The sequence below is a fragment of the Microtus oregoni genome, unplaced genomic scaffold, assembly GCF_018167655.1.
Source record: "Microtus oregoni isolate MIOR12 unplaced genomic scaffold, Mior012 000005F_ref0000423, whole genome shotgun sequence".
Taxonomy (NCBI): domain Eukaryota; kingdom Metazoa; phylum Chordata; class Mammalia; order Rodentia; family Cricetidae; genus Microtus; species Microtus oregoni.
Window position 1 is genome coordinate 1970356 of NW_024543064.1, and position 17589 is coordinate 1987944.

The 17589-nt window shown below is 55.4% G+C and overlaps 2 protein-coding genes across 2 annotated transcripts in view; one reads left to right on the forward strand and one right to left on the reverse strand.

The window, feature by feature from the left end:
* Positions 1–494: 494 nt before the first annotated feature.
* Positions 495–5006, reverse strand: LOC121448257 (proline-rich protein 2-like). Its single transcript, XM_041652120.1, has 4 exons — positions 4927–5006; positions 4117–4463; positions 3869–3947; positions 495–510 (listed from the first exon to the last, which is right to left on the reverse strand). Exons 1-4 carry the CDS (start codon positions 5004–5006, stop codon positions 507–509), a joined length of 510 nt encoding a protein of 169 aa, XP_041508054.1. The 3' UTR covers positions 495–506.
* Positions 5007–5096: 90 nt separating this feature from the next.
* LOC121448259 (histone-lysine N-methyltransferase PRDM16-like) overlaps positions 5097–17589 on the forward strand; it is a 152947-nt gene continuing 140454 nt past the window's right edge. The window contains exon 1 of the mRNA XM_041652124.1: positions 5097–5197. Coding sequence (XP_041508058.1) covers positions 5161–5197 — 37 coding nt within the window. The 5' untranslated portion in view covers positions 5097–5160. The remainder of the gene's footprint in view (positions 5198–17589) is intronic.

Sequence of the window (17589 nt, forward strand, 5' to 3'; positions counted from 1 at the left end):
ATTCTTGCCTGCCAATCACACAATAACTATGAAGAGAAGTGGTCCCAAGTCACAGAAGGGTAACCTAACCGGAGGAGAAATACCTCGCGGCTCCCACCACCCAGTTGCAGCTGCGGGGTGCAGCGCCATAAAAGTTCAAACACAAAATTTGGTTTCCAAATCGAGTGTTAGCTCTACGGGCCCATCTGCCATTGAGTCAGTAAGTAGTAGGTGACTTTGCAAAACGAAATGTAGTTTCGGATTCAAGATGAGTTGCATAGCCTTCGTTGCTTTGCTCTACCTAGCTCTGGACGTCGCCCGGGCAGGGAAGGCAGGCTGCTACTCTGCAGCGGCTCCAGAGCCTCGGCCGCCAGGCTGGAGAGCCTTGCAGTTTGTTTTCGTTGCTGTCCCGGCTCTCTCTGCTCGCGCTCGCTAGAAGCGGGAGCATCCTAGTGTGGCGGCGCTTGGAAGCCACGCGGGTGCCGCTCAGGCGCGAGGGGCTCAGCTCATTCCTGGGCTCCTGGGCGTTACCTGTAACGAAGTTGCTGCTAGTGAGCACGGGCGGAAGGAAGGGACCTACTAGCTGCACTGCTGCGAAGTTGGGGAAAAGTGCACGCCTCAAGGACACAAGCAGCGCAAACCATAGATCCAGATTCGTTAGTGGATTTTCGAAGGTTTGCGGATCGAGAGGGAAAGCGTGAGAAACCGATTTCGTTTATTGCTCCCGGTGGCCACAGCCCCAACACAGTTGTAAAAGCCCGGGGCTTCTCCGCATTTGATCCTGCACGTGGTGCTCTCCAGGCAGAAGGAGTCCTTGGGGGCTTCCATCGCCTTCTGGAGAGCATTTTCGAAAGATTTAAAAGCTAACTCCCTCCTGGACTCAAACGAAGAGGACAAGGGAACTCAGTCCCGATCTCTCAGTGCTTTACAGCAAAACAAAACAATCCCCCTACCATGTCCTCACCGCCATCGCACTGCCAAGTATGCAGGCAAGTGGCAAATTGTCTCCTATACATCACCCCAGCAGGGACTCAGGAAGCTAAGTCAGACAGAAATTCTGCAAGAGTCTCCAGGCAGCTGCAGCACCCTTGCAAGGATGCTTGCGAAGGCCTCCAGGACATTGCCAATGAAGAAGCGACAAAAGTCACCCTGTGATCCAAAGAAGTCCATTCTGAGCATCTGGGGTTTGTTCAACACAGGCTACAAGGTTATACTCCTGGGAAGTCTTGGTTGAGAGCATCCCACACGGACCAGAGACCCAGTTTGGAACCTAGGAATTGGTATTGGCCCTGGAGGTGCCAAATTTTCATAGAGAAAACCCCTTGGGCAGAAGTTCCGACCACTGTCCTCATGTTCTCAAGGTCATCCAGGTCACATCGAGGTTCTGTGGAGCTAGGAGGACAGATGGGAAAGGGGGGGAGATCTGAAAAGGGCTCCAGGGTAGAGGGCTGTGTTGGGAGTCACTCTTTTGGGACCACTTCAGAGGCCTGGGTGGGGACAGTTCCTTAGGTATCTCATACCCATCCCAAACACCAGTCAGAACCAATCTGCAGACAGGCAGGCTCCTTCTTGCCTCAAGCAGGAAGGCGACTTTATTCCTCCCCACTCCCCAACGCCCCTGCCCAATCTCTGCTCTGTTTTTCGATCTATGCATTGGTAACCAACCACCACCTCCAACAAAGACATGGAAACATGAAACACCTCCATGGTGAAGAGACCCTCATCTATGCTGGTTTGGTGGCCCATGTGCTAGTTAGGGGTGAGGACTGGTGGTGGTATTGAGATCCCTCCAGGGGACCTCCAGCTCCCCCCCCCCAAGCACATGTGGCAACAGTAAGGAGAGGTGCTTTTATTTTCTTTGCTACGGGACAGGCACCACAACGGGACTGGGACTACACGTGGAGGCAGAGTGTCTGGAACCCGTGGTGGTAGGCACAACTGGCAAGGCTGCACAAGGGGCTGCAGTGAATCTCTGCCCTCCCCCGGGGGTGGTCTAAGAAGGGTAAAGATGCAGTTCTGACCCCAGTACCTCTCCAGAGGCTGGCTTCCTCTAGGAGGCCTGGGACAGGGTGTGGTTAAGCCAAGGGACCTTGTAGACTTGGCAGTAGGTAGGAACTTAGGGACTCAGAGTTCTCTAAGTGACTGAGGACCCTCTTCTGATCCTTCTTCAGTCCCCTGGGATAATTGGCTCCAGTTCTTGGTAGAAATTGGTGGGAGTCTTTTCTTTAGCACACCCCTCCCCCACCAGCAATGAAGTTGGTCCCTGAACTTGGCAGTGATAGCATTTGTCCAGCACAGGGAGCATTTGGCCAACCACACACACTGAGAGCGAAGTGTGCAGCACTTCTCACCACAGAGTCCATGGTCTCCAAATTCCCCGGAGCTTGACTCAGTGATTCTGAAAACATTTAGTAATAATCATCTCCCCAACAGGCCCCCTCCTTGCCCATGCTTGTTTCTCTCAGTGTCGGGCCTCCATTCCTGCTAAAAATTTTCTTAGTGGTACGGAGGTACAGAACCACCTCCAAGGGGACCTGTGTCTGATTTCCCTTGCTTTTCCACTCTCGCCGAGAAATTCCTCCATGTCTGACCTCTCAGCTTTTAAGTGTGGCCACGCGGGGGCAGGGCCTGGCCAGGGCCACTGGCTTTTCAAGACCTGGAGGTACTGAAGAGTAATTGCAGGACCTGGGGTTTTCCTTGGTCAGGAGGGAGTCAGTCTTGGTTCCCAGACTTCCTCCTCGGGCAGGCCATCCCCCAGCTCAGAGCAAGGTGGTCAATGGACTGCTACTGCCCGTTGCTCACACCTTCACTGGAAAGGGTCAGCTGATCTGGTACAAACTGATCAGAATTCTGTGTCCTCCTGAGCAGAGAGGGGGACCAGAAGGAGGGCTCCAGCAAACTCTAGAATATCCTAGAAGAGATCTGGCCTTTCTGCCTGGGGGTAGGTGAGGGTAGCTCTGGCAGCCTCTAAAATTAGAGAAAAAGAAGCCAGGGCTGGGCTAGGGTAGTGGCATTGCAGGGCCCTCTGCTGCAGAGAGCTCTTCAAGTAGCGTCTTTGTATCTTTCCACGGGTTCTCCAGATCGCCTTTGAGGTTACAGGTGAACAAGGGATATCTGGAGTGGCCTTGAGCCCTCTCTGCTGTACACCGCCAGTCAGGTTAAACCCACAGGCTAGAGGCCACTTGGGCTCCTTCTGTCACACCACCCCGTGAGGGTGAGCAGATGCGGGGCCCTCCAAGACGCACCAGAGCTGCCGCACTGCCTTAGCCTGCCATGGAAGTTCCTCACCACGACCTCCAGAGCCTAGCACAGGAGTGGATCTGTGACTAAGCCCAGGTAGAGAGACTGAGAAAGGGAGAAGAGTGAGGTCCTTCCACAACAGGGCCTCCATCTGTGCAGCCAGCTGGGTGCAGGGCTAGGCACCCAGAGCAGTGGGCTCCTCCTAGACAGAGACATTTGAATCTCGGCAGGGAAGTGACGCCTCTGGTAGTCGGAAGGCTCGGCACGCTCTGGAGCTTTTCCCTGGGTAGTTTGGGCCCAGCAGCAACCCTCCATTGGGTGAGCAGGTCTATAGGAAGTACTCTCTGGGGACTGCAGTTTTAACGGGGTTCGGCGTGCAGATTTCAGTACTCGAAGGCTGTTTTTACTGCACAACAAAGAGGGGGTGAGGATGGCGAAAAGCCCCACCTGGGAGGCAGAAAGACCCAAATGGCGCCTACCCCTTCTAAGGCTCAGGTGACACCGTGACAGATCTAAATCTTGTTGCCTGGAGGGACCTTGGTATTCGGGAAGAGCGCCCAGGGCAGTGACCCAGCCCCAGCAGCGCCTCCGTTTGTTTCCAATTCAAACTCAAATTGTAGCTGTACTCTCAGGAGGAATTTACACTCACCCCATTAGGCCTCTCAGTTGGGGCCACCCTGCTCTTGCCCTGCCAGGCCCCTCGCCGGCCTGAACTCCGAGCCTGAAGTCTGCAGGAACAGAAGCGCCAGATCTTTTCCAACCCGCACTCCTCCACCTGTGCCTCGGATCTCCAGCCCAAGACGTACCTGGGCCGGGAGAAGCCGGAGGGAAGTGTCGGGAAAGGACCCCGGCTCCCGAAAGTGGCCTAGCTCTGGCGCTTCCGCACTCGGTACTCACCTGGGGGCCGCGGTAGCAGCCCAACGGGGCGCGGAGACCAGAGCGCAGCGCACGGGCCCACCCCGGAGGCGCAGAGGTGCGGGACGCCCCGAGACGCCAGGGACAAGACGCCTGGCTTTGGCACGGCCGCCCCCCCGACGCGGGGAGCGTTGCCCTCAGCCGCCGCGCCCGACCGAGGACCGACGGGTCCAGCGCCGCTCGGCGTCCCGGGCGGTGGCAGAGCGCGGAGCTGGCGGCGCCTCGGCTGTTTGTTTTTGAGCCGCGGAGCCCGAAGCTGCAGCCACTGGGTGGGGGCGAGGGGGAGGGGCGGGGGCGGGAGGCCCGCGGGGGGCGGCGGCCGGCGGGGGCTTCGGAGGAGCCGGGTTCTGGCGCGTTGGCCCCGACACCCCCTCCGCGAGCGCAGGGTGCGGGCAGGGACCGAGGGGAGTTCGGGAGGAGAGCGCAGTGGGGCGACGGCGAACGAAAGCTTTTTAATTAGTAATAAAATGCAATAAAACGCAGCAAAACCAGCCCGAACCCGCGTCCGAACTATCAGCGCGTTTATGGGGAAATCCGAGGAAGTCGCACAGAAAACCGCAACGGCCAGTCTCCTTCTCGGCCCGGCTTGGGGCAGGAGCTGCAGCGCTGTGCGGGGCAGGGCGGGGGGGACAGTCACCTCGCCTCCAGGGCTACCTGGGTCCTTTTAAAGTGTCCAGGGTGCGGGCCCCGGGCGGGAGCGACGAGCACGGAATGTTTTCTTAAAGGGCCAGTTCCGAGCTGTACTGAAAAGGGGGGGGGGAGGGGGGAGAGAGAGAGAAGTGAGGTGAAGACCGAGAAGGCATCGGAGAGCCCCCCAATCCCGCGCCGAGGCGGCGGCGGCGGCGGCGCGACGAAGAGGATGATGAACACATTGCAAAGTTTTTTTGGCCCCGGCGAGGGGTGTCAGATTGAGTGCTCTGTGCGCATGTGCGAAGGTGTCCAAACTGACAATGCTAGGGAGATGAAGATAGTGTGTAGCTGCTTCTGGGCTCAAGGAGGAGGAGAGAGATTCCGCGAGCCGACACCATGCGATCCAAGGCGAGGGCGAGGAAGCTAGCCAAAAGTAAGTCTCCCGCGCTCGACCGCGCCGCGTCGCCGGGCCCGGGCCGCGGGACCGGGGTACCCGGGCCAGGGGTGCGCGTCGGGGCGCGGTCAGCGCGCCTGCGGCTAGGGCCCCCGGTCGACCGCGCGGCCCGGGGGCTGCTCCTCCTCCCGTGCTCCGGGGCGTCCGGGCTCGGCGCGGAGGCTCGGGGCGCCCGGGCCGCGCGCTCCCCGAAGGCGCCGGCCCCCTCCCCGCCGAACCCCCTCCCCCCCACAGTGTCAGGCGCTCGGGCCCGGGAACCCGAGGCGCGCGGTGGGGGCCGGGGAGGGGGGCGGAGGGGGAGGGCCAGGGGTGGAGGGGAGAGAAAAGCGAAAGTTAGCGAAAAGTTGACGAAAGGGGAGAGTAACTTTTCCTCTCGCTCGCTCTCTCCCTCTCTCTCTCCGAGTGGCTCTCAGTCCTGGTCAAATCATATTCCGGGCTTTTGAAATAGTGGGCGCTAGAGCACCGCCTTTGGCGTCCGCCAGCCGGGCTCAGAGGAGGGAGACCCCGAGCCGGGGAGGGGGCGGAGGAGGGGGCGCGGGCCGGCGCCCACCCGGCTCCCCGGGAGCAAAGGCAGGGTTGGCGCAGGCAGGACGGCCGCAGCCACTGGGGAAGCAACATGGAGACTTTTTCCTGCGCTCGGAACTGTAGTCCTGAAGTTTATTCCCAAGTGGTGCCCCGCGTGGTGGCCGGCGCTCCTCTGTGACTCCAGCAGTTCGCTCGGATCGCCCGGTGCCGGTGCCTCCGGTAGCAGGGTCCCACCCGCCGCTTTGCGACCCGCCGCCCTTCCTCACTTGACCTCGCTCCGACCCTCCCGCACACGGTCTTCCTGGCACCCGTGAGGCCCAAAGGGACGAACTGCCCCGGCGAGACTGCCAGGGCCCGGGTCTTACTTTCTCTTTCGCTCCGCCTTGGGCCGAGCCTGGAGCTCTGAGCACAGTCAGCCGCGGGCCGGTCCCCACCGCAGCCCGCGAACTCTTCTCTGTCCGCACCACCGCCACTGCGTATCGGAGCAGCCCGCGCGCCCTCCTAGCCCGGTGCAGGCGTCATCCGCTACGAGTCGGGCCGGGGGGCTTCGACCCTTGCAGCTAGCAGGTGGGGACCGGCTGCACCGCGACCTGGGAAGCGCGGCTTCAACAGACCGGGCCATGGCCCGGCTACAGCGAAGCGGTGAGCGCTGTGCGCAGAGGATGCGAGTCGCTCATCCCTGCCGCCCCCTCCTCTACTGCGGGCCCGCGAAAGGGGCTCCCGGCACGCTGGCTCGAGGTCCCTGCCTGATCACCAGGCCGTTCGGTCTGCCCCTCCAGGGCTGGATCTTGCCTGGCTCGGCCTCGCGGCTTCCAGAGCCGAACTCTCAAAGCATGAGCCCAACGGTTGTGGGATTTGCGAGGGTTTTCCAAAGCCAGGCGTTTTCAGATCGGGACCCTGCCGAACTTGGCCCCACGGCGGCCCCGGCTGCCTTGGGCCGCGTGCCCACCCTACAGGGAAAAGCAGCTTCCAACCTCTGCCAAGCTTCCCTGAGCTCTGCGGTTCGTGGCCCCTTGGTTAGGAGCCCCATTTCCCGCCGAGCTCCCTGGCCAGTTGCCCTTGACCTCGGCCTCCTGCGCCACCCATGACCTCTGACCCCTCTTGGTGCGAACAGAGCCAGTAGTTTCCTAGCGGGTACGAATGAGCTGTGTGCGTACTGCGTGACTATCCACGACGTATGGAGCGGGTGTGCTGTGTACTGTTAGAATCTGATGTGCACCGTGAGCCTTTCGGAGTCTCAACCCCAGGCTGCAGGCAGAGGTGGTCAGGCTCTCGAAGAGGAAGGACCCAGAGCTGGAAGCAGAAGAGTAAAGCTACTGAGGTCCTTTTGTCGCCGCCTTCGCTGCAAGCGAGAGACGCGGCCCCGGAAACTTCCCAGAGGTCCACAGCGGGTTGGCGCCTTGCTGGGCCTCAGCTCTCTGCCTGCTCCACCTCCAGGTGGGGAAGGTTACCTGGCCCAGACCTTACATAGGATCGGAACGGGCTCCAGGCCTGGATCGTGAGGCCTTCCCTAGAGACGGAGAACCGGAGGACACAACCGGTGGGGAGTGCACTGTTCAATCTGTTTGCCGGGCGTCCTTAGAAACTGCCCCCAGACGCTTACCCAGAGTTCCGGCTTGGGTGTCACTGCGACACCCAGTTTCTGGCTCTGTGACTTTATTACTGCTACCACCAAAGCCCTCAGTAAGAAGGTGGTTGAGGCAGCTCAGGATGGAAGACAGCTCAGGGCCTACTGAGGACTTTAGAATTTCATTAGGCAACATTTTAAGCAGATGTGTGGCCGGCTCCTGGGACACCTGACTCCATTACCTGAAGCAAGGAGGGCAAGCAGGCACTCTGCAGTCAGCCTAGCTGCTTCTTAGGCTGGCCAGCGGGGCCAGGGGGTAGGGGCAGGAGCAAGGTCATGGTTATTCAGGGTGTTGCACTATCCTTGCACTTGGGCCCTTGAGCTGTAACTGAGCCTGTACTGATAGCTGGGCCGGTGGTGGTGACCTCAGGACACAGGGCTTGGGGAGCCTGTCCCGGGGTGTGCATCTTGAGGTGTAATTTCGTTTGTATTTCTTGGTGCTACTTCTCCAGACCTCTTGTCTGCATGGCTTGCTCATGCTGGGCCTTTTAGGTGACCCACTTGAAAGAAATGCAGGGGCCCAGAGTAGAGACTTAGGTGGAGCTTTCTAAGGATAGAGGTGTCTGAGGCACCCTACCCTGGGGAGAGTGAAGACAGTTCAGGGCAGGGGTCCCCTTACTCAACTTGGGCCCGTTTTTTTTGGCCAGTAAGGTTGTCCCGGCCCTACATTTAAAAACGAAATTCTTAGCAGTAATTTATTTTTGCGACTGCTGTGATCCAGGTGGGCAGGAGGGGGCTTGGTTGGTGGTGGTGCCCTCCTGACCTTCAGTAACTACAGAACATGACTGGCACCGCATAGCGATAGCTGGGAAGCCCACCAGAGCCACATGTAGAGACACAGGACGACACATGTTCCACCCTGCTAGGTGTGGGACTTTGAGTGCATTGGGTGCTGAATTGGTAATTCAGTGTAATATGTGAAGTAGGTTGGGTTGAAGGATTCAAGGCCCAGCCTAAGGCCTGTGCCCTTCCCTTTTGAGACAGATGGGGGGGGGGGCTAGGCTGTCTGGTCCTTGCCCTTCTACCCTCTCCAGGGAAATGAGAGCCCAGGGAACAGTTGTTTCTCCGTGACTGACTGACAAGTGGCAGGAACCTGTAGGTGGGAATTGATTGTCTTGCCCGCTTTAGGCGAAAGGTGGAGCCTGCTTGGTGGAGGGGCAGCTGGGGTGCAGGGCTGTGGGCCAGCACCCTGAGGCTCTGTGCTGTGTGCCACAGGCCTTGCTTCTGCCACCACTGGTTGATTTTTAGAGGGGTTCATCGGAGGCCTGGTATGTAGCATAGGTCTTGCCAAAGCCAGTTTGTCAAGCAAGTGCTGTATAGGTCTCCCCTCAGGCTGTATGCCCCAGGGTCTTTAACTTCTACTGCCTGCTTCTCCAGCAGTCTGGAGGTCTGGGGAGAACAGGTGCAGATTAGATCTAGCCCTTCCCAGTCCTGAGTTTCTACCACTCCCAAACCCTACCTGGGCAGTGCTAGGGACAGAGAACTAAGTTCTCATTCTCTGTGCAGAGGCTAGGTAAGGGTGGCAGTGAGCCCCCGCCCCTGAGGCGCTGCCTCAGCTGTGACTGCTTACAGAGCTTCGGTGGGGGCATGATTAGCCCTCTGTTTTATTCAATTAGGAGGCAATTAGAGATCCTTGGGGGAGGGGGCTGGTACTGGTAATTAAGGTTATGTATAATTAGAGTTACAACAAAATTATCCGGGATTAAAAAATCTTTTGAGTAATTTCGTTAAAAAATTTCAAAATAGCATTAAATACGATTTATCAGGTTTTGAATCGAAACCTGAAGCTCATGGAGAAGGCTCTGGGGGACCGATGTTAGCGATGTTAGCACTTTCCCTCAGGGAAGAACTTCCCTGAGGTGAAGGGAGTCTCTGGGCTTCAGCGTTGCTCTAAAGACGCCTGGGGTTGGGAGTGCAGACATTCCAGCAGCCACTCTGATTGCCAGATCTGGGCATCTGCTGGGGGAAACTCTTCTTCAGGTGTCTCCCAGAGCCGACTGTGGAGCCAGCAGTGGGTATCTGAACTGCACCAACTTAACACCTCTCACCTAGAGACCATGGCAACAGTGCCTTTCTACTTGGGGGCCACCTTCTGGCTTCCCGGGTATTCCTGCCTGAATTTCCAGACCCTTCCACCTGTCCCCAAAATCTCCAGGGCAAGATCTCTGTCTGTAGCGGTCCCTGGTCCCTGGACTCTCCCTTGGCTAACCTGCGCTCTAGAATTCGTACAGGTGTGCCCGCCCACCCCAGGTTTGAACTGGGGTGGGGGGTGAGAGATCTGGGAAAACAAGGTGGCCCGGATAGCCTGCATTGTGACTTGCTCTGCTGCTATTCTGTGTGGCACCAGCCTGGAAACAGACCCTCAGGGTGCCTGTGAGTGCCCTTCTGCCCTCCTGGGTAGGTGTTTGGAGCAGTGGGACACCTCCTCCAGAGGTAAGAGATCTAGAATAGGTGCTATGTGTCCATCAAGACTGTTGCCCATCACGTTCAAGACCTTCAGGGTTTCTCAGTGTGGTACTGCAGACTAGAATTCATTCCATAGTGGGTTTTTTTAAACTATGTTGTTGTTGTTTTTTTTTTTTTTTTTTAACATGTCAGGGTTAAAGCATTTCAAGACCAATGCTTACTGTGGTCTGTTCTTAAAGTTGATTCCATGCATTGTAACCTGTGAATATAAGCATCAGATTCATTCCCCACTTCCCTGCAGATTGAAATCCCGTTTGCTCAGACATGGACTCCCCCTACCCTCACACCCAGGGAATGACTCTATGGCTTGTCCTAACCTGGCTGTGGGGATTCTCTCCAAGGGCAGACTCCAGCTAGCCAGTATTGGACCAAGGATAGTCTTACCTACACCCTCATGGAGGTGTGGGAATGCCTGCTCACCCCACCCCCAGTCTATAGGGGGAAAAATCCACCTGTCTTCCTCAGGTAGTTAGGGAGATGTGGTACCCCATACTGAGGAGACCTTAGCTGCAGGACTAGTGCAGGGTCTCCTATACTGGCTGTTGTTCCTCAAGGCTGGGACCTCATGGCCAGAGCCACTTTGACCATTCTGGGCTCAGAGTGCCCTCCACTCTAGTGGTCCTGAAGCCTGTTCTGACCACTCCCTATTCTCAGATCTTCTTCTCCCTGGAGGTGCCTCTGCCTCTTGTGAGGAAGAGGAACAAATGCCCTGAGCAAGTTGAAGATAGGAGTGCCGGCCACTTGAGATACATATTTGTTTAATAGTTAACATTTTGTGTAAAAAGGGGGGGGGGGGAGGCAGATTCTGGTGAAGGGTTTGCTTTTTTTTTATATCCACTATAACTATTTCTGTCCATGAAAATTGGCTTAATTATATCAATGGAATGTTTCTTTTTCAATTCTGTATGCAATTAGTCCATCTTGCCGGCTGCAATTTATTTTAATAAAAAAATAAACCAGTGGTGTGTTCAGTTCCTCGTCCCCTGGGGACAAATGCGATTGGTGTGTTTAATTTCATTAAGTACAATGTGGCCTACTGGAAAAAATGTCTAAAATCAGCTTTATGCAGCTTAAACACTGGCATTTGAAACAAATCATTATTGCATTAGCTGTCATACTGGTAATTCTAGAATCTAAGAAAAAAATATAGTATGGCTGTTTTTATAACCCTTTGCGAATGCACTGTTAAAATAATTTATAATCATTTTAAAACATGGCTGGTCCTAGTGAATATTTCATCTCCTCTAAATATGGTTCTGTGTTCTCCTGTGCACATTCACACATTCCCGACCCCAAGGGCTCGTCCCTCAAAACTGAAGTAGTAAAGCCTGTGTTTAAACAAACCGGATGGAGACAGGATCTCTTTCTCATTCTGGCCTGAGCCCCACACTGGAGAGTATGGGCTGTGGACACACAGTTGCAGGAAACCCACTGCGGCCAGAGGGTGCTCCATGGGGCGGTTAGTTCTTCCAGCCTCTGACTCAGGTGGGAAGGAAGGTCGATACATGTCTGTGCTCAGGCCTTTATAGGCACGAGAGCGAAACGGCCCATACCCTGGTTTCTGAGCTCAGCAAGCAGGGATGCTCTGTTCACACAGAGACCAAGGGAAGCGCAGTCCTCAAATACTGGCTTTCTGCACCCAATGTGGGGGTGCAGCCGAATAAACTGGGGTGAGGGGGCGATGCATCAGAAAATGGGGCTTGCTCTGGGTCAGTGCTCTGTGGAGCATTACGTGTGCCTGTGTTTCTTCATGTATGTGTGTCAGATCTCCATCACCTGTGAGAGAGTCCTGGACTAGTCTGGTGAGAGGAGCTGGTGAGTGACATCGACTCTTTATTCCTACCAGAATGAGGTGAAGCAGAACCAGAGGGTCTTGAAGGGAGTGAGCAGCGGGTGATGAGGGAGGGAGGGCTCTTTGGGTTCTTGCTTCTTTCCGCTTCTGAGTTATGCTCCCAGGTGGTCTGAGACAGTGGTAGAGGCCCCTTCAGTGGCTGCTTTCTTGCCAGTATATAGCAGGGGCTCAAAGGATGCATGTGTGTGTGTGTGTGTGCGTGTGCGCGTGTGTGTGTATGTGTGTGAGACAGAGAGAGAGAGAGAGAGAGAGAGAGAGAGAGAGAGAGAGAGAGAGATGGAGCCTGGCTGTCTCTTGTGGCCTTGGAGTCAGTCCCTACCCAGACAGAGGCAGGAGAGCTGGGACCCCTGGGGTGGTGGGCCTGTGTCCCTTTCTCTCATAGGCGTTGCTGTGAGACATTGTCAGGAAGAAAAAGCAGGAGGTGACTGAGGAGGACATTGGGGAGCAGGGCTGCTGGGGTGTGAGGTCTCCCAGGCCTCAAGGATTTCATAGGTAATTCTCCTTGGGTCTACTTGATGATGTTTTGTTTCTTTTCCTTGGCCTCCTGATTTACCTAGACAGAATCAGGCAGACTTCATATTTTTCCCCTTCAGATATAGAATACAGTCTATATGAATTTCAATATTGGCTGATGGTAGAGCATTTGGCAGAGAGATATAGCCATCTCTAGGTCTCTTGGTGGAGCAGGCACAGAGTGTCTGGGCTATGTCTGGTGTTGGCCTCCCCAGGTCCCTGGCTCTGGGAGCAATCCCCACCGAAGTGACCTCCATAGGCCTGCAATTTGCTTTCCAGCCGGTCCACTGTCGAGTTGAGAAATAAGTGGCTTTGTCTACTTTCCTACTTTAGAAAGAATAACAAAGCCGGATGCTTAGTGCCAATATCTCAGCCTGGCCCAAGAGCCCTGGAGGCTACCCATGAGGCTTCATGGGGGCCTCGCCTGGCCTCCCACTCTCCCCCTCCCTCTGCATTGCACAGGCTTAGGGGAACATGCTGGTGACTCCCTTCCCTTCTTTCCCGTGCTGTGTGAACTGTCTGCCCTTCTGTGATCCCCGAGCTCCCTTGCAGCTGGGATTTGCCAGATAAGAGGTGAGAATGCCTCAGAGAATAAAAGTCAGTTTTAACTTGGGTGAAGCTTGGCAGCATCTGGATGTGTCTGACTCTGCCCCAAGTGTTTTAACTCCTTGCCTCCACCCCGGGAGGGCTGCCTCGAAGGATCCAGAAAGGTCCAGTATATTGTTTGGCTGATTCTTCAGCATAGGAGGTTGTGGCCATCAGAATCGTACTCACGTCTGACAGGGAATAGGAATGACAGCCCCCCCCCCAATTTTCTGTTTGGAAATGGCTTGATTGTTCTTCAGCTTCCTCCCCTGGAAGGCACTGAGGCCAGGCCGAGTGCAGACCAACCCTGTTCGCTCAGACTTGATCACGAAGTCATGAGCACTGTGGGCCTCACTCTACTCCAGCAGGGTCCTGTTTTGATCCCTACCATTTAGCCGTGTCCTGAAGTAAAACATAACACAGATTGTACACCATTTCTTTCTCTTTCCAGCCCAGAGGCACAGGTGTCTGGGCCTGTTGTGGACCTGTGCGTGCAGAGGGACTCACTGCATTAGAAGTTGGGGGCCTCTTCACCCCTCTCCCCCACCCCACTGCCTTTCCATCTCAACCAGGCAAGCTTTTCCAGCACACATCTGCCTTTGGGGCTGAAACAGCTGTTCGCATCTGCCGGTTCTTTCCTTATCAGAGGCCTCGCCAGGTCCTGCCGGGTGGGACTCTTTACTTTGCTTCAGCAGCTCCATCACACTGAAGTCCTGCTTACCTTTCTTAGAAGCCTAGCACTGAATCTATGTGCGCTGGGCTCTGAGCTTGGTTCACCAGGGGCTAGAGAACCTTCCCCGCAGAATGGAGACTCGGGAGCTCACTCAGAGAAGACACTGCCTTTAGCTATGAGTACTCTGCACCAGGTACTGCCTCTGGGTCTGTGCCTCTATGTCCAGTCTGCGCAGGTGGGCAGAAGGCCTGAGCCAGACCAAAAGCTTCTTCACCTTATCTGTCTTATCGACCCTGACCAGCGTGGGCTGGTGGAAGATGTCTGGGCCCCACCTCTACTTCACCCTGGGAGAGCCGAATTGAGAGAGAAAGGGAAGGAGGTTTGCTGGAGTGCCTCGCTGCTTCTCCAGCCCCTGGGCAGGCAGGGCCTCAGCATCTCAGCAGAGAGCAGGACTGGGTCAGTGTGAAGAATGGGTCCCCAAAGCAACTGGGACTCTTTCCTGCGATGCAGTTTTAATCCCGTGTCTATATTCACAAGCTGACAGTCGATATTACACCAAAATACAGATTTACATAATAGATTCCAGTTGCTCCTTGCAGCCAGGTCTCCGAGGGAAAGGGGCACGAATTGAAAAGGCTCAGACATTTATATCTGCCCAACGGGCGGCCACAGCCTCCTCAGAGAGGCCCAGGCACATCAGTCCATAAAACATTTAAACAAAGACTGAAAATTACGCTCACCGGAGGAGCCCGAGTGGTGACCACAGAGAGACCACGCAGTCCCGGGGCAAAGAGGAAAAACGACAGAACTGCCTCCGAAAGCCTGGACATTAATCTCCGGCACCCCCATTGCCTCCTCCTTCTCCATTGAAACCCCACACGGAGGAAGAGCCTCTGGGCCCAGAATTGACGTCTTTGGCATATGCCGGCTTGATGGCATTCCAGGCCACTTTAGGAAGGGGCTGTAGGACAGCCCTTTAGCACACTGGCCGCTCTGCCAGGTCAGCTCCAGGGTCAGCACATGGGGTTTCTGAGTTGTCAGCACGCAGGCAGTCAGCACGCTTCCTACAGGTCCTGGGTCCCTTGCGGACACCAGAGAATGCCTACGGACTCGAATAGGATAGAATGGCTTCAGGTGGAAGCAGCCAGCAGAGATAGGGCCTGGCTGTTGTAGGGGGGGGATGCAGTGGAGGGGGTATGCCACCATCCTCTTTGCTACCTGCATATCTGAGTCAGTGGCTCCCTGGGAAATTTCTGGTCTTTCTTCCAGGTCTCTCTCCCAGGCTCTTATTCCTGGAAGAGCTGACACATTCCTGAAGTACCAGAGTGCGCTGTTGGCCAGAGTCAACAGCGCTGGGAAAGAAGGTAGCTCCTAAGGTGGCTCCTTCGTCTGGCAGACGCGATGAGACTGTCTCCATACAGCACGTAGTCACGTCAGGTGTGTGCATGTGTGCTGTACGTCTGCCCACACACGTGCACCGTGTGCCAGGGGAGATCTGTTGTCTGGATGAGATGTAAGCCATCGTTCTATTTCTCAGAGATATCACTTGCTCTCCTGCCCACTTAGTTTTGGGGGACCCTGTGCCCTTAGGTCTGCAAGGTATGGGGACAGTTGTCAGCAGCTGGTGCCAGGTCTGCCCCCAGATTGTTGTGGGAAAGGAAGCGAGGCCATGGCGGTCTGCGAGTGAGCTCTCTCCGGCATGTCTGCGGCCCCGAGGTGAAACAAAGAGGAGATGGGGTTGTTTAGACAGTCTTAGGACCCTGGTGCTCACGTTGAGAAAAATTACAGAATTACGCTGCCGGTGTCAGGTTGCGAGATAATGACGTGTCTCTGTGTGAAAATATTAAATTGCAATAACATGCCGTGTGAGTACCCCTTTGAATGGGGGATTCGGTTCCCAGCTCAGTCTGAACATAAGCTAGTGACTGACAGAATACAAATGGTGTCACAAGGCCCGGGGAGGGGGGAATTTACAGCTGGCTCTGGTCTTCTGGATCGGCCTTTCTATCTCGGCCCACCTCCACACTCCTTCTTTTAATGAAACAACTTCATGATGCGGCTAATTACTTATTCATCATGTTAGCGGGAGGAAATGCTATCAGAGATAGATCAATTTTTTTCCCCCTGGAAGTGATTTGACTTAAGACATCATGGCTGCTTCGCTATGCTGGGCAGCATCCTCAAACTGCCCAAACTTCGTTATCTCATTAAGGCTGCCACCCCGTCCATTTTGTGAAAATCCTGAGGGTCCGCTCCCACGCCTGCAGCCTGCACACAGACTGGTGTCAGCATGGGCGTTGTTCTCTCTCTAGCGGGGCTGATTTAGTTTGGATTCCATGCAGAGGTAGGACCCTGGATGGCACCTTCCAGGCAGGCAGCCACAAGGAGTCAGCGTGACAGGTGAAAGACTTCTAATGTCTCCGTGGAACCTGTGGGAGCCAGGCATCTTCAGTGAAAGCCTGCATTGATCCCTAACGCCTGAGGCCTTCCAAGGAGCGTGTGTTCGCGAGCACGCCGTGGAGGGGCAGTTTGGTGGCTGCACATTTGGCTGAGTGCCCTTAAGACGAAAGTTCTATAAACCGTGGAAAGTGCTCAGAAGCCTGGGCAGATAGCCCCGGGAGACACTCTCCAGTTTCAGCACTGGGAATCAGAATTGCAAAGCAGAGGCCCTGAGTTTTAACTTTCCCTCCATCCAAGGTGTTAATCTTACCTTCCCAAAGGTGAGGTAAAGCCCCTGAAAGCGGCAGCCTGGAATTGAATCTCATCTGCTAATGATGGTGCCAATGACCTCAAGTTCAAGCAAACTCCCCCACCCCCAGCTGCACCTGGTTCCTGGCATTGGCAGCCTCCGTAGGGAACCCTTCTTCTCTCTTGTCCCAGCTCTCTTGTTGCCTAGGGTTTTAGGTTGCCTCCATCCTGACAGACTACCCTCGTTCAAAGGGGAATAGGAGCTGGTGACCATAGGTGGGGGGTGGTGGTAAGGAAGTGAGGAGCCCGGGCCCTCCCTGAGTTCCCCTCCCTGGCTCACAAGACAGAGTATGGCAATATGAAGGGAAGAAGGATGCAGCCCCTAGTCTGCCCCCACCAGGACCTGGGTAGATGTGTAGTCTCACCCCTGCTGCCCCTAGTGGGAGTGAGGAGTGGGGAGGAGGGGTATGTAGTAGTCTCTTACCTGTGGAAGGAGAAGTGGCCAGGTACAATCCCATCAAAGCTACTGTGGCCCTGGTAGAACAACCGGCTCTCCGATACCCTGATCATGTGTTGGTCACCAGGGAGTGGTCATAGCCTGGCCTGGGTACAGGGAAGGACCATACAAAACTGAGTCAGCCAGGTTAGCTGGTCTCTTTCTTAAGGCCTCTGGTCCTCTACTGAATACATAAAAGGAAAACTTAACACCAAGGACTACGGTCTCCTGTCTGACCAGAGGGCTCCAGGGCCAGCAAGACCTGGGAAAGAAGCCAAGCTCTGGAACATGCTAGGGGTGGGGAAGACCCCTATGAGTGTCACTCCTGATTTACAGGCCATCTGCCATTTTGGTGACATCTCTGAGTTGAGTCAACCATCTTAAGCCTTACACATAGCCCCTGGGTTTTACTTTCTGAACTCAACACAGTGTTCTACCACCTTGGTTGATGTTGGTCAAAATAGTAAGAACTAAATGGCCAGGCAACAGGTTGGCCCTTGGGCCTTGGCACCTCCCAAAGCCATATGTTCTGTTATCTGTGACATTTGGCATCTAATGGATGCCCCTGTAGGAATGGGCTAGCCTGACCTATGTCAGAGGGACAGTGGTTCACCCTCTCAATTTGGACATGCCCTTAGGATAGGAACACTGCTCACCTACCTGGAACTTAGGGTGACGGACTCTCAACTATGGCTTTTAGGGAAGCTCAGGGTGAGGCTGGGTTTAATTGCTAGAGATGGAGCCCCAAGAATTCATCTCTCATCTTAATAAGTGCTGAGTGGGGGGTATTAGCCATATCCCCGGGCTCTCAGCCCTGAAAGTCAGTATCTGAGTATTCTACCTCAGGCCCCTTCCTGGCTGAGCGAGAGGCAGCAAGTCAATGCCAGTTTCTCCTTCCCTGGGGCCTCGAGCTGGACCTCCAGACAAGACACAGCCAAAGCCCATT